Consider the following 17667-nt stretch of genomic DNA (forward strand, 5'->3'; position numbering starts at 1 on the left):
GCAACAGATGAAATATTAGTTCACTTTATTACATGAATGAGTAGAAAGATTTGCTTAACTTGAGACAGTTGTTTGCCAAGGAGAGCGTAGAATATTTCCAACTGTCATTGACTATGAAAGCAAGATTATTGCCGTACAAGAAAACATGGATCTTTTTTACTCAATTTATAATCGTTAGTACCTCCTTCTCAATTTAACGATAATTGCTCTGTGCTGCTTACAAGGTCTTAGAGGCAAATGTGAATCCATTTGGATTTCTAAGAGACAGCATGGCACCAATGCTGTATTGAGATGCGTTGTTCTCCAGAGTCAAAGGCTTACCGAGGATGAACGTGGTCAAACACGGAGTGAAGAAGAGATGATGTTTCAATGTCTGGAATGCCGACTGACACACCTCAAACCACACAAACCTTCCTTCTTTCTTCTGAAGCTGATTCAACAAATGACAAAAGTGAGCAACCTGTAGATTGAATTTTGTGCAGTAATCTACCTTCCTTAAAAGTAACTGTAACTTCCCAATATTAATATGAAAAGGCAAATTTCCTGTGAGTGCAATATGGTCTGCCATTGGTATGACATGGACCACAAGTATTGTACTCTAGGAAAAAAACCACACTTCTCAAGCTTGCAATGGAGCACATCGTCTAACAGTCACTGGAAAACCACCTGCAAATTTTGTAAATACTATTGTCTCATGGAGCCAGTAACCCAGAAGTCATTCAAATAGACGATGCAGCACAACTCTGGAGCTTAAGTTACCCAGAATGGCAAATGGTTGAACTGGTATATCCAGAGAGGAATACTCAGTATTAATATCTGTCAACAATTGGGATCCAGTGGCAGCTGCAAGTATGCATCTCTGAGATCAGTTTTGGAGATATACTGACTGCCAGCCAATTTATCCAGCAATTCCTTGCGATGCATTATGGGATAATCTTCTATTTCACTTTGTGCATTGGCCGTGTGCTTGAAATCACCACAAAGTCTAATATCACTGTTTGGTTTCTGGGGTGGGGCTAGCCCATTGGCTTGATGACACTGGTGACACCACCCCAAGAATCTGCCATCTGTCGAGTTCTACTTTCACTTCGTCTTCCATAGCAAACTCAATGGGGTGGGTGAGACAGAACTTGGAACTGTTGATGGTTTCAGAGTTATTTGGGCTTCAGATTTGATAGCTCTACCCAGATCCTTACAGAAAAGTTGATTAAATGACTGCAGCAATGCTTGACGTTCAAAAATTGTACAACCTGAGAAATGAAGTTAACTTCATCTACCAATTTGAATCCAGAGCACCAAGTCCAAAAATATTTTCTGTAAACAGTGAATTTACAACCAAAAATATGATCTGGTGCTCCACGATTTCGACTGGGCCATGACTGGTATCTGTCTGTGCAAGGGAATCAGCTACCTACTGTAAAATACTGTGTGGTACTGAGAACACTGAAAGGTGATCAAAATAGCTGAGTCCCCTGTGCCTTATTCAAACTTTGTACAACACCCAGCTATCATCAAGTCTACCATGATGCAGTGCAACTGTGGGCCCACTGACATACATGGGGGCTCGATTGTGAACATGGGAAAGTTGTCCTGTGCCACTGTTCACTATCATTTACTACAAACAGCTGCTAAATGTTGTGGAATACGGCAGGCTTGATAAGGGCCAAAGAAAGGGCATTACCTCCTCTCATGTAGTGACCAGCAATCAGGGCAAGACTGTTGTGCTTGTGAGTGAGAGTCCAGCACCATGGAACAACAGAGCTCTGTGCTGCTGTGAACGGCATGATTGACTGAATGCAGCAGAAACTGACTGCAATCTGGTGTGACCCCTACCTCTGTAGCAGACTGGTGCCAGGACACCAGAGAACCCATTCTGTTACCAAGCTCGACCAACCAACTCGACAACTTGGTTGCTAAAATATGAGTAGTTGCCAATGGGGACCAATCCTGCTGGAGTGACATGTCACCTGCCACCTGCAAATTGCCCAGAAATGCATTTTGACTACAGAAATTAACTCCTCCAATTATGCAATTTATGCTACATCATCTAATGTTTGATCTGAAAGTGTTGTCACTTTAGTCTGTAACGCTCTGTTTGCCGCCACCTGTAACAGTACATTGCAAGTTAGGAGGGAGCTACATAGGACACGCTGCATTGCTTACACTCAGTTACACTGAGGTGTCAAAAGTAATGGGATAGCAGTATGCCCATGTACAGATAACAGTAGTATCTTGTACATAAGGTACAAAAGGGCTGTGCACTGATGGAACTGTCCACACGACAGGAATTAACAGACTTTGAACATGGAATGCAAGCTGGAGCTACACACACGGTTCATTCCATTTTGGAATTCGTTAGGGAATTCAGTATTCTGTGATCCCTAGTGTCAAGAGTGTGCCGAAAACACCAAATTTCAGGTGTTACGGACAATGCAGTGGCCGACGACCTTCACTTAATGACTGAGAGCATGGCATTTACATAGAGTTGTCAGTGCTAACGGACAAGGAACAATGCACGATATAACTGGAGAAATCAATGTGTAACATATGACGAATGAATCTGTTAGGACAGTGTGGCCAAATTTGGCATTAATGGGCTGTGGCAGCAGACAGCTGATGCAAACGCCTGTGCTAATGGCACGACATTAACTGCAGCACCTCTCCTGGGCTTGTGACAATATCAGTTGGACCATAGACAACTGGAAAAGCATGGCCTGGTCAGGGGAGTCAAAGTTTCAGTTGGTAAGAGCTGATGGTAGGGTTGAAGTATGGTGCAGACTCCAAGAAGTTGTCAACAAGGCATTGTGCAAGCTGGTGGTGGCTCCATTATGGTGTGGTCTGTGTTTACATGGAATGGACTGGGTCCTCTGTTCCAACTGAATGGAACTGGTTATGTTCAGCTACTTGGGGATATTTGCAGCCATTCACGAACTTCATGTTCCCAAACAATGATGTCATGTCTCCTCACAACAATTGTTCATGACTAGTCTGAAGAACGTTCCGGACAATTCAAGTGAATGGTTTGTCCACACAGATCACCCAACAGGAATCCAATCAAAATATTGTGGGACATAATGGAGAGGTCAGTTCATGCACAAAATCTTGCATATGCAACACCTTAGCAATTATGGACAGCTACAGAGGCAGCATGGCTCAGTATTTCTGCAATGGACTTCCAGTGACTTGTTGAGTCCATGCCATGTTGAGTTGCTGCTCTACACCAGGAAAAAGGAGGCCTGAGACAGTATTGGAGCTACCCCATGACTTCCGTCACCCCAGTGTACATCTACATGCTAACCCTATGTAAGTTGGCTATCCACTCCTCATACAACTGGGCGGGACACTTGCGATGTTGATTGAACTGCAAGTGGGCAGCTGATACATGCATTTGCTGACTGTAGTAGTGCATTAGTAATGTACGCAACTCTAAAAATCCTGTTTTTTCATGGTCTGCAAGTGCTCTGTTATTTCTGTACCACCTCTTACAAACTATTGCTAATTGACAGCAACAAAATGCTCTGATGCACTGGCTGTGATTCACCTTACCTGGCATTATAGCGTAAATAATTTTCCCACATTTCTGGGATCTCATCAAAACCAGCAAATGGGGCCATTGATGGTGGTTCAGGCTGTGCCGCCTGTACGTGTGTCGCTGGCTATGGGACAGCAAAAGGATGGGTTCCTGCATTTGCTCATGCTGTTGTTGCAACTGTTCTGCTGCTGTTGTTTGAACTGCTCCTCCTGCAGCTGCATTTCTTGCCTCCCACACTCCAAATATGCTGTCAGCGATGGCAACAATATACAACACTAACATCAAGAGCGAGTTCTCATCACCAGCTATTATATCTCCTGTAGCGAGATGATTGCAACCACAAATGCAAAGATGGCGCCGATAGAAGAGTGTTGTGACACATCTCAGTCCTCAAAAAAGGTTAAATTAAATAGTTCATCGTGTAGGGAATGTTCGAAACGCGTCATGAAAGGCATCTTTTGTGTGAAGTGTAACTACTGGTTTCATGAAAAATGCGCGAAAGTGAATTTAAAACTCATAAAAGACGAGTTTCCATGGTCGTGTCCACATTGTTTGCGTATGGAGACGGCCGAACTCGTAAGTACCGTGAACTCAAAAGAAGAAATTATTAAATTGCTTCAAAGTGACATTGAAGCGCTGAAGGCGGAAATTTTAGCATTGAAACAACAAAATTCTGAACTGGTTATTGAAAGAAAATCCTGCGTGTGTAGAAATCAACCCATTACTGAACAAAGTGGCAAACATCCGCATTTGTGTAATACGGCAAATAATACATCAGAGAACTCTGTCAGTGAAACAAGTGATAAGTATAAATGGAAAACAGTTTCCTATAATAAGAAGGGCAAACGTAAAAGTGCAACGAACAAAGAAGATGACAAAAACGATTTTCTGTTAATAGGTGATTCTATATTAAAAAATGTTATTGTGCCGGACTGCAAGGTCGATGTTCGACCTGGAATCCGATCGCATCAGCTCAACAAACACTTTAAGAATGTATTGTCCACGAAAAGAAACACGGGCGAAACTGGTAACAAAACTTTAAGTACCGACGATTACAGAGGTGTCTTAATCCACGTGGGCACAAACTCCATCCGCAGTAACAGTGAGGAAGAAATCGTGAATGAAACGCGGAATCTGATTAGATCGGCGAAAACTGTATACCCTACAGCCAGGCTGGTAATTAGTGGAATCATTCATCGAAGATCGGTAAGTGATACTTACATCAACAGGGTAAATACCGGCATTAGGGAACAGTGCAACAGACTCGGTGCAGTATTCATTGACCCAAACAAATTCTTAAACTGCAAGTGTCTGGGAAAAGACGGCCTACACTTGAATAGATTAGGCTCTGTGAACCTTAGTAAAATGTTCATAGACGTGTGTAAAGTCCTAAGAAGCAAGGGAAACTAATTCATTGTGATAGGGGTGACAAAGAAAAAATTCAAACTGAAAATAAAAAGTTTAGGTACCAAACAAAGGATGCACGCGAAATAACTAAAAGAAAAAATGATCTATTGATGCACTTGAATATAAATGGCTTAGGGGCAGAACTACCAAATCGTAAATTCTCAAAAATCGACGAACTAAAAATTCTGCTTTCAGAATCCGTAAATATTAAAATAATCTGCCTAAATGAACACTGGTTAACAGAAGATAGTATAAAAGTACTAAATAGTATTAATAATTTTAAGGTAGCTGCTAACTTTTGTAGAATAAGCAAATCTCGTGGAGGCTCCTGCATTCTTGTCAATTCTTCCATAAGTTATACAGTAAGAGATAGTTTTAATTATTTAAATGAAGAGAGCGTGTTTGAAAGTTGCTCTGTAGAGCTGAGTGATCTGAATACATTGGTTATAGCAATCTACAGAATTCCTGGATGTGCGGTAACAAAAGTGTTTTTAACCAAATTCGAATGCCTCCTGGAAAAACTCCAGAAAGAAAGTAAGAAAAAAGTTGTTATAGCAGCAGACTTCAACTTAAATGTCTTAGTTGAAAGCAATGATTCCACAAAATTTCGTGACTTAATTCAGAAATCTGGTTTCAAGCTAAATTTTTCTGAAGGCCCTAGGGAAAACAGCAGATCAGTGACCTGCATTGATAATATTATTACTAACTACATATTTGACAGTGGAAATAAGCACAAATACTGCTTAGACTTGGGTATTTCAGATCACTCAGCTCTGTTTATTGAGCTCCCAAAAGCAAATAACCTAAAGTCTCCAGAAGTGTGTATAAAAAGGGATCTCAGTAAAAGTAAAATGGATTTATTCCGGAGTAAATTAGGTATAATAAGCTGGCCTGTAGACTACAATAGTCCAAGCTCGATTAACTATGACAAATTCTTAAATTGTTTCTTAGAGGTATTTAATGAATCATTTCCTCGTAGATATAAGCAAAAGAAGGTTAATGGTAAACTCAAATGGATTACAACAGGAATAAAGATCTCTAGTGCCAGAAAGAGAGAGCTCCACAATGAGTTAAAATCAAACAGAAATTCAGATTTTGTCATTTATGTCAAACAGTATAAAGCTGTATTTAGGAAAGTTGTAGCGGCAGCTAAAAAAATGGCAAATAATAAATTCATACGAGAACACAGAAATAAGACAAAAGCAGTGTGGTCAGTTGTTCAGTCTGAACTAGGAGCCAAAGTAAAAATTCATGAGATTTTGAAAATTAGACATGAAAATGAAATTATAGTAAACCCTGTTCAGATGTCAAGTTGTTTCAATGAATTCTTCCTAAACGTAGTAAGATCGGATGTGGATATGACATTCTATCAGGGCATCACAAATTTGGAAAACAGCCAGAACACATCTTTTAAACAATTTGAAAAAATAACCCAAAGGGATGTGGAAAAGGAAATATTGTCTCTAAAAAACAAAACCTCACATGGGTGGGATGAAATAACAACATCTGTAATCAAGTATGTGTATGATATTATTTCCCAACCACTGTCAACTATTATAAATCAATCTTATGCACAGGGATGCTTTCCAGAGGTATTGAAATATGGTGAGATCAAACCTCTATTCAAGAAAGGATCGACAGAAGATATGGGGAATTACCGCCCTATCTCTCTCTTGCCGGTCTTCTCTAAAGTGTTTGAAAAGATTGCAGCAAAACAAATTAATAACTTTCTTACTGTAAATGATATAATTTTTAAAAACCAGTTCGGATTCCAACAGGGTAAAAGCACTGCGAATGCTATAAATGAGTTTATCCAAAAAATATGCTCCACGTTAGATAAAGGTAGAAAGGTCACAGGTATATTCTGTGATCTGACTAAAGCTTTTGATTCAGTGAACCATGCATTACTCCTCCACAAATTACAGATGTATGGAATCAGAGACACTGCTTTAAAATGGTTTAGCTCTTACCTGTCAGGTAGGAAACAAAGAGTAATTTTAACTTCAAATGGAACCAATTATTCATCAGACTGGAAAACAGTTCCCCAAGGAGTCCCACAAGGTTCGATATTGGGTCCCTATCTGTTTCTTTTTTACGTAAATGACCTACCACTTGCTATTGATGTTCATTCAGTCTTATTTGCTGATGATACATCAGTTCTAATTGAAAATGAGGTATCTGAAAATATTCCAGAAAAAGCCAAAAACACTTTAGAAAAACTTGAATCTTGGTTCTATCAAAATGGACTAAAACTAAATGTAACTAAAACCAAAATGATGCAATTTGAAGCTAAATCAGTAGAAAGGAGTGAAATAAAGATAACTTGCAATGATCAGGATATCACAGAAGCAAACCACGTGAAGTTCTTAGGCCTAAATCTTGACAAAAATTTAAATTGGAAGGTACACATAGATTACTTAGCAAATCAACTGAACAACTTAGCATTTGCAATGTGTATTTTGTCAGGTGCCACAAACATAGATACCAGAAAGATAGTTTATCACTGCTACTTTGAGTCAGTTATTCGTTATGGCATAATCTTCTGGGGAAATTCAGCAAATGTCACTAGGCTCCTAGTATTACAAAAGAAAGTAATTAGAAACATGTGTGTTGCAAAAAAACGGGAATCCTGTCGACCACTGTTAAAAAATTTAAAAGTACTATCTATCCCCTCACTTTACATATATGAGATGGTGGTGTTCCTATATAGAAATCAACATACACTAGACAATTTCCGTTTTGACCACAACTACAGCACTCGCCACAGAGATAACTTCAAACTTCCAACACATCGTTTAAAACTTTATGCCCAAACGCCAGAGTATATGGGGTTAAAAATTTTCAATAAAATAAAAGGCAGTAATATATTTAAAATGGAGATTGGTTCACTGAAAAGATTGCTCTTTACTCTCCTGGTGGAAAAGTGTTATTATTCTGTCGATGAATTCATTGAGGACAGCTTCACAACCTGAACACAGGGATTGTAATACATTTATTATTTTATGTACATGTGTAGCTGTAACTTAGAAATGTAAAATATAATGTAAACTTTTGTAGTTCTCTTAAAAAAGTGAAAAAAGTTTCTTTTGTAAACCTTGACATGTCTCCTGTACATCAAATCAAATGATTTGAAAATTGTATGTAATGAGATGAATAAACCACATAACATAACATAACATAACAAAAAACACTTGAGACAAGCATGAAGTATTATGACATGTGGAGCTCATGAGAAAAATAATGTGTGTACCTAACTAGCAAGATGTGTCCAAAGGCACTATCAGGTCCAAACACAGAACAATATGAGTGTAACAATGCAAAGAATTCACAAAACTTATCTGAGCACGTATAAGCCAAGTAAATAAGAATGCGGGCAGTTGTTAACATGCAGCTGGCTTCAGAGTCCATGGTGTCAAACCAAGAATGTTAAGTCTCCAGGGGCACTGCCCAATTTAGGCAATAGATGTGCTGCTTACGGTGGAGTCACGGGTCACTCTGACTTTTGATGTTGAACATCTCATCTGATGTACATCAGTTTGGCAAGGACACCAAAGGGGAAGATTTTCAAACAGATTTGGTAGGTTCATTTTATAAAGTGTAAACAGGTGTATTTATATTGATTTACATAAAAATAAAGTAATGCTTTAGGCTCTGTTTCTGATGAGCTAAATCCTATATTTGTTAAAACAAATTTATATAGATACTTCATTTCAATCAGAAACTCTAATTTCCCTGGGAAGAAAACCACTAAAATAATATTTTTCACAAAATTTTAAAGCAGTGTCAAAGAAGGGTTAATGAAAATGAAAATTGTAACACTAACTTGATTGCTGTGTTAATCCTTCGGCATGCTCCTTCCAATGGCTGTTGGAAAAACTACAGATAGTGTGGTGCTAGTTATGTTGCCAAATCTGTTACTATCTTATCAAGTCTACTCTAGCTTTTCTCAAATTCAAAATTTTTTTAATGTCACTTCATATAAGAATGAATAATTGGATGACTTGGACAATATTGTCATTGTTAATGCAAGACTATTTCACTTGTTTTCCAAGTAATTTGTGGGTGAAGAACATAATAATTTTTTTATAGAAATAGTTCCTGAAATTTATTTGAATCTGTTTCCCTTAATTCTTGGTTTTTATAGATAATTTAAAAGTGATTTGATTTTGACTAGATTTTTAGACTATGTTAGTTTGATTAGTGTTCTTAGCTTTTTAGGGTATTATTGGCTCTTTAAGAGATTTGTTCTATGGTTTTCACGTTCAGTGAGTACAAATATCGTCTGCAAATAAAACTAAATGGGAAGTTATATTTAGGGGTAAGTCACTTACATAAAATAATAGATAAGGAATAGAATATCTGGAACATATTGGCTAGAAGATTAGAGGATGTTTCAAGACATCAAGGAATATTTTCCATTGGAGTAGAGGGAGCCATAAAGGGCAAATACTGGAGCCAAAGACAGAGATTGGAATATATCCAACAAATAATTGAGGACAATGGGTGTAAGTGCTGATCTGAAGTAAAGAGGTTGGCACGAAAGAGGAGGTTGCAGCAGGTAGCATCAAATCAGTTAACAAGAGTGCACCTAAAGTGGGGCTTTCCAGTCCAACAAATATTTTCCTGTGCCAAGTGTTACAACTACCCTTGGCTTTCCCTCTGTTGAATATGACTGTTGAAAGTTTTCATTGGTTTTCTTTGTCATTTCAGAATAACCAAGTCTGTGATGTGAAGATATGGGACAGGCCATGGCTAAACAAGCGTGAGATTACGGAAATACAGTGCTCTTCCAAGTTGGACAGAACGAGACGAGCAGTTAGTACTAATTAGTATAAATAAAAGATTACTCTCTTCTTTACTGTTGAAATTATTTCTTTTTGTTTTAGTTGCTCCTAATTACTTTGCAAGCTGTCTACCGATTTAATAGATTATGTCATGATAATTTTCTTTCCAGTCTGCACACATTTTACTCTTTTTCATAACAAACCTTAAATTACAGGTACTACCTGATGTCCCTCCAGGAGGTCTCCAAGATGCTGAGATAAATGATAGTGTCAAGAATGCTGCAGCTTTTGCAGTAAGCGAAATTGATAAGCAACAAGATTCAGAGTCCAAGCTGGTCTTGGTTAAGATTGTGAGTGCCCAAACACAGGTAAGAATATTTATTATTAGTAACATTTATTACTATTATGAAGCAATTGCAAGCTGTGTAAGCACTTTGCAGCTAGTGGAACAATATTTTGCCCAACTAGTGTGAAAGAACGTTGTAAAAACAAACAAGTAATTTTCAAAAATTGAATGTCTACTTATGATCTCATTATGTGGAGAGGTCAGTTACTCCTTTTGGCTCCTAGTTTTTCCGCAATGTCAAGTTCTTGAGCTGTCACATAGTTTCATATTTCTTGGATTTTCAATTCTCCACTTATTGAGTTCTTCGCTGCCCCAAACACATTAAGTATTATTTATCTCTAGAATATAACCGTTTCTTCATTCTTTCTTATAAAATTCTAAAACTCACATGAAAAATATTAATTCATTGTACAAGTGACTTATAGGCAGATATCTTGATTTTTCATAGAGATTTCTGCTGTTTAAGACATTTAACTTGAACATGTGACACATATTACATCTTTTCTATCTGTTTCTGTCAGTGGGTTTCCAGAGGCCCTTCGGCATGGTTTTTGTGCAGTCAAGCATCAGATTTTTAAAACTCATATTTGCTGGAAAATTCATGATGTAACATGATTCAGTAAACGCAAATTCATTGTTTTCATATGATATGAGAAGAAATAGTGAGGCAAAGTTTTATGTTTGACATTCTTAGTGGCTGTAAGAAATGCTTGTGGGTGAGTGATGTGGGATCCATGTAGGATGACGGATGAATCTATTCAGGGAGGGTTGACACAATACGTCTTCGTATGGTGGCTAAGAGGTTACATTTGAGAGTAGGACAAGGTGTTGTAGCGGTTCCACCTTCTTTTATATCTTCGATTGTTGTCCTCGGTATTGACGTACTGCATTGCTACACTGGTTGAAAAATGGGTTGTGTATTCTGTAAATGATGTAGCTGACAGATGCATAGTTGCATTTCACAGTCTATTATTATCACTTTTCGCAACTCCCCGATAATACGCAGTTATTCGGCCAGTGCACTATTGTTATAACTTCCAATAAGCCTCATAATAGTTTTCAGATGAACCTCCAAGTACTGCTACTATAGTTAACTGTTGAGCATCTACGAGCAGTAAAAACATAACCACGAAGTTCACAGTTATTGAAGAATAGAAAGGTACCGTACGTATGGAAACAGTCACTGTCATTGTTTTTACACATGGCGTATTGTGTAACACTTATTTCATGGATGCATTGTTATTGATCTAACCAACAGAGTTTCCTCGTCTGGGCCCTTAAATATTATCACAATAATAGGTGCTGAAACTACACATTGATCGAAGTTAAATTTACAGAAATTACAATTAAAAATTAATTCATTAAATTAACTGACTACATCAAAAAATTCCGTCTTATTAACAGTTTCTTTTACTACAAGGGTTAAGCCGAATTATTTGTGTAAATCATGAAATTCACAAATATAGTTATGTAAACAATACTTTTGACAAAACTGTTAATTGCTTTGGAATTAATGAAGGGCTGGTTTTGCTAACATGTTTTCAACTAGAGACAAATAGATACTTTAAGAATACTAGTGTTTAGTCTTCCAAATGTTTATAACTAGTGCAGAATTTATATTTGTTTATACATCAACAATAGAATTTAAGTTATGAAACAATTACTGATTTCACCCTATAACAAAAGATACTAAGTAGGAATAGTTGAAATAAATTTGAAAATCAATTACATATCTAAAACTAAGCACAAAATTAGATCTGGTGTTATATTCTTTAAAACTAAGAGCGAATCTTTCTCTTTTATGAAAATGCAGATTATATTCACATATGTTAATGGTAATTAGTTGAAATTGAAAAAAAAATGAATTTAAAGAGGCAGATGGCAAAACAAGAGGAGATTTAAATTTATCCCAGTGTGCTTCGTCACAGTGTGAGAGCTTTGTTAACACAGAGACAGTAATACTAGTGGGATAGTTGACAGTTATTTTGAGGTGTGGTTGAAGATTGCTTCAGCCTGGCACCTGTTTGAGGTTAGCTGAGCTGTGTTCTTATTCCAGAAAGTGAGAGCCAAACACAGATGTAGGCAAAAGATTGGGAATACCATAGTGTATTCTTTTAGATCAAGACATTTTGTCATAAGAAGCTTTATGGACAAATAGCTGATAACCCAGTACTTAGCTATTCATTCCAGTCTTACGCACAGGTGAAATGTCATGGAAACTGATTTCAGTCAGCCTATGGACCTTGGAAGTTGTGAATTTAACACTAACATCAGTTGTTTCATTTGTTGTTACTCATCACTTCCTTCCTAAATTCACTCCCCACTCCAAGTGGTTCTAAAGATTACACACACACACACACAACACCACCACCACCACCACCACCACCACCACCACCACATACCCTTCCCCCCCTCCCCAAGGTAATAATACACATGAAGCTAGTTTCCTCAAAATTTCTCCAGATATTTCAGAGTTGTGTTTTCTTGCCACCACTTGCCCAGCACAACCACCACCCCCACCCCAAGAACAGGTATCTCATCCCTGCAATAACTGAGTCTGCATATGTAAGTCATTTTTGTGCCCACTTTGGTATGTAGCCACAGATGATGCAACGAGTAGTTATAGTCTATACACACAAAGAACAGCCCTTAAAGTTGAAGTGGTGTAGCTGCTTCATGTGCCTACCACTGCCGACCATGTAATGTGATTTTGTATATTTCTCTGTATTACTGCAGCTCAGTAACGTATCACAAGCAACCTTTTGTGTTTGAGAGTTGAAAGCTGGCAACAGTGCTGCCAGCTTTCAGGGCTCTTCTTTCATTCTATGCAGTATAGAGATTGTGAAGAGGAAGCTGAGTATCATAAGGAATTAGATAAGAGGATGTAACGGCAAAATGCCACTTTCCTCCAATACCAAGTTGAGGATCCTTGCTGCATATGGATGTGTCCTATCAAGTGATCCATTATTTTAGTAAAGTTATGCATAGATCTCTTCACTTACCAGTTCACTTCAGTACCTCCTAATTTACTAGCTGATGTACCTATCTAAGCTTCATCATTCTTCTGTAGCACTACATTCCAAAAGCTTATATTCTCATACTTTCCAAACAGCTTATCATTGTTTCATTTGTATACAAGTCCACACGCCAAACAAATATCTTCTGATAAGAGTTCCTAACATTCAAAATGATATTTTAATTTGGCAGATTTCTCTTCTTCAAAAATGCATTTCCTGTCATACCAACCTGTTTTTTATGTCTTTTTTTTATTTTGGTCATTGTTAGATATTTGAAAGCCAAACTGTTTTAGTGTCTCATTTCCTAATTTAATTCTCTCGACATCGCTTGATTTAATGCAACTATACTCTACCTTTGTTTTACTTTTGTTCATAACCTCTTTTCAAGACACTATCCATTCCTTTCTACCAGTATTCTAAGTCCTTTATCAGTTCTCATTAGATTATAATGTCATAGTTTTCACTTCTTCTGGAGCTTTAATCTTCACTCCAAATTTCTTTTTGGTTTCCTTTACTGCTTGCTCAGTGTACAAATTGAATAATAACTACTGCTGCCTTTCATGTCCTTCGACTAGTACAACTGCAGTCTAGTATTTTAACCCTGTTACCGTCAGAATTTAAAAGTGTATATTCCAGTCAACACTGTCAAAAGCTTCCTCTAATTTTACAAATGCTGCAAACATTGGTTTGCCTTTCTGCAGCATATATTCTAAGATGAGTCACAAGGCTCTTACTGCCTTGCCTGTTCTCACTTTTCTCCAGAACCCAAACTGATCTCTCCAGAGGTTGGCTTCTACGTCTTTTTCCATTCCCCAGCAAATAATTGGTATCAGCATTTTGCAGCCATGACTTACTAAACTGATTGTTTCAAAATATTTATACATGTCAGCACTTGACTTCTTTTTATGTAGGATTTTTACATTCAGGTGATTACATGCTTGGAAACTGTATGAGCTGACACCAGTTGAAAATAAATAAATAATGTAATGGAATCATAATTGATTACCCCTTTTCCCTGCTGTGATCTGTTTTGTCTTTAGTTTATTTGCCATGTCATGATACCCTGAAATTCAAACATGGATTCTCATGATCCAGGGACCTCGAGGCATCTTTCTGGATTTTATGTCGCTGCTGATCCAGAATTTTGCCTGCTTTCTCTTCCCCATAGCAACTCCGCATTTGTCGTTTACATCTTTTGGCCTCTGTAGTGGATAAATATCCTGAAATTTCCAGTCTGTTTTACTTTTCCTAGTTCTGACAAAAGTTTTAGAGAAGTTTAGATATTATACAGTTTCTTTACACTGACTACAAATAACATATTGTCAAAGTTACAGTTTGGATTTCTAAAGTGTTATGGTATTGAGAACACTATTTACAAATACAGTGAGAGTGTATGTAATGTATCATACAAACTACACACTACTGCAGTGTCCTTGGCAATCATCTTCCTTAGGATATCTAGACTAAATATTAACATGTTTTTTTTTTTTTTTTTTTTTTTAACATTTATTATATATTTTTGTTTTCCTACATGTTCCACTTTGAGGGTCTCCTCATTGTGGGTCTGCAGAATGAATAGTTGTAGTCTGTTTCCTTCCTCTGTTTTCTGTCTGCCCTGCTTGAATTCCTAGCCATCAGAATGTTTTAAAGTACTTTCCCCAATCTTCCGTGTGGGTCACCCATTTTGCATACATTTCTTTTCCATAAGTCTGAAAGTAACTGCTTCTCTTCCATCCCACCCCAGTTTGCAATATGTGCAAGCATATTTCTATTACTGTAAATCTCTTATATGCCCACAAAATTATTTAATCAGCAACATTGTCAAGTTAAATTTTGGACATCAACTGCTTTTACAGGTGGTGCCAGTGTCATTAACAGACTTTTGATCTCTCTCAGCACAATCACAAACTGCTGACTACTGTGTGAAAATTTTTGATATTACTCAGCAATGCTTATGTAATTAAAAATTATTTGTATTTCCAGGTTGTTGCAGGAAGGTTATATAATTTTGAACTAGAAATTGGACAGAGCAACTGTACCAAAGGAAACGATGTTGCCACTGCACAGTGTACGGTGCAGGATAAATCGGTAAGCCAGGCACAATTAATTAAGACACTTACATAAGGTTCCCTACCTCTGTTTCCTGTATGCCCTGTGTGAATTCCTAGCCCTGAGACTTTTTAATGGTATTCTTCCCCCATATTCTGTGTGGGCCACCCATGCTGTGTACAGTTCTTTTGTAGAAAATAAGTCATGAAACAGGTGCATAGTAGAGTGACCTGGCCACTGCACAGCCATATTTAGTTGAGCACAAATACAGATACTGAATTCAGGATGTAGTAGCCCGCAATGTGCGTGTCTGCTGTCATCACAACATTATCATATCATTGTACAGGCAAGTGTGGACTGTGGTGGAATGAGGTGTCACCTTGCAATGAGGGGCAGAAAAGTAGTACTGTTTGAAGATTATAGTGCAGTTTGAGCAGGGAGTGATAGCAGCTTTTGAGTTAAGGGGGACAATGATCCATTAGTAATAAGGAAAAGTGGGTCATGGCAAGGGGTTAGAATTCATTAAGTCACTCCAAACCCCCCGCTTCCCACCCCATTCTTCCCCCACATACACAAAAATTTACTCTAGTTATGTGTAGACTAAAATTTCCGTGCTGAGACAGCTGATTACAGTCTGGGCTGAAAAGTTCTCCCCATTGGCTCCAGGAAGGCGTTGTGTAGTACTTCAGTTAGTTTTGCCTCTGGGTTGCAACAGATTGTAATTCAGTTCTAGCCATGAGCTGGTGTCACCTGTAGGCAACTATTATGAGCCATCTGTGTAATAATGTGAAAACATTATGACATTTTAAAGTCACCATAGCCTGTCATAATGAACAAGAGTTTCCTGCCCCAAACTAATGACACATGTGTCACTGAAAGTAGCAATGATCCTTTTAGGCCACTGTTTGCACTAATTGGGGAGTAGTCTGCTTTATGCCAGTTGGATTAACAGATGCACAGGGTGTATACGGCCCGGGACAACTGGGAGATCTGGGAAAAACCCGGGAATTTTTTCATCTGGGAGAAAACTGGGAAAAACCCGGGAATTTTTCATAATTCCGGGAATTTTCCATTGTTTTAGTTTTCAGTTAAAGTATTGCAATTTTGACTGGTAAGAACCGATACTCTAACAAAGGATATTACTGTATCCCGCTACTGCAGAATAATACTTCAACAATAAAACATAAACGAGAGAAAAAAACTTAAATTGTGAAGGAAATGCGTTATATACAACAACGACACACAGTGCTCATGCAAGCATGTGCCAACAACAAAATGTGTCAAAGGCTTTAGGAAGACTATGCAGTGCTACATAACAACAAATTGCCTCCGATGAGTGAGAATCACAACTGTTTAAATTAGATTCGTTTTAGCAGATCCAAGCAGGCTCTTGCGCATGTGCAGTTGAGTCGTGTTTGTGTAGTAGATTCTCCCGCTTCTGGCTACAGGAATGTGGCTGTTGGCTGTGCAAGCAGCTAGATGCTACCGGGAAAATTCATATTCCTGACCAAAAAAACTTGTTTCACAAAGTGCCTAGCATCCAGCGCATGTTTGTCTATCGATTATTCATATGATTTTGAAACTCTTCCCTGTTGATTTTTGAACATTTTTGAACACATTTCAACTTGATTTCTGAATAATCGTAAGTTGATTTTTGAATGTGTGCATAGTGTATGTGATGTCTCTGTCAGGAGAATCCTCGTCGCATCTAGAAATAAACTTTCCACTGACAAAAGGGGATGGGGCTATACGAGCTGAGCAGTGTAAAGCCGAATGGATGAATGCCAATCACTGTCTGATTATGTGATTGATTGCGTTGTTACAGTTACTAGCGAAATCCATAGATTCAGGCTACTGACTGACAGGAATAACAGGTGAGAAAGATTACATATTATCTTATCAGTGTATCCAAGAAAATGAAATTTCAACAGAAAATTTTTGGCCAGATCGCTACACTAGTAAGGACCAGTTGTACAGTCCCCGGCTAGCAGCCGCTTAATTTATATTCTGGAAGTAACGCAGAAAACGTGTTGTACGGACACGTAATAATGCCTAACTGAAAAATAGTCACGGGATAACTAAACCTGTGATTCGGGCAGGGTTAGTGAAGTTAATCGGCGAACAAATTTTGACGATGACAGGAATAGCTACAGAATTGATGATGACAAGATTGTTTGTTAGAACGAGGAAGGAGAAGAAACAGGAACATCACACAAATTATGGAAGAATAAGACAATTCCAAATTTATATAAAAATTACGTAATACTACTATTCGATCTCGTGCTTGAGAAACTGGTACGTATGAATGAAATGTCAAACTATTTCCTAACATAAAGCTTCTTGCTTGTAGTAGGCCAAATGGGCATTTGATATTGGTACTTCGTGGATTATATTCTGTCTTGTTATAAAATTGGCCAATTGTGCCAAAACAGTCTCATTTATTTGGTGTGTGTTACAAAACTGCTGCAATATTAGAAAGGCCTATTTTGTTTTATCTGGCAGGCAGTGACAAAATAGACGTAATCAGATCGA

The 17667-nt window shown here is 37.8% G+C and overlaps 1 protein-coding gene across 1 annotated transcript in view; it reads left to right on the top strand.

Moving 5' to 3' along the window:
* Nucleotides 1–17667, top strand: part of LOC124794887 (multicystatin) — a 189125-nt gene that overhangs the window by 139472 nt on the left and 31986 nt on the right. Inside the window, exons 13-15 of the mRNA XM_047258583.1 lie at nt 9650–9754; nt 9939–10091; nt 15070–15174. Of these exons, the coding sequence (XP_047114539.1) occupies nt 9650–9754; nt 9939–10091; nt 15070–15174 (363 nt within the window). The remainder of the gene's footprint in view (nt 1–9649; nt 9755–9938; nt 10092–15069; nt 15175–17667) is intronic.

The sequence above is a fragment of the Schistocerca piceifrons genome, chromosome 4, assembly GCF_021461385.2.
Source record: "Schistocerca piceifrons isolate TAMUIC-IGC-003096 chromosome 4, iqSchPice1.1, whole genome shotgun sequence".
NCBI lineage: Eukaryota > Metazoa > Arthropoda > Insecta > Orthoptera > Acrididae > Schistocerca > Schistocerca piceifrons.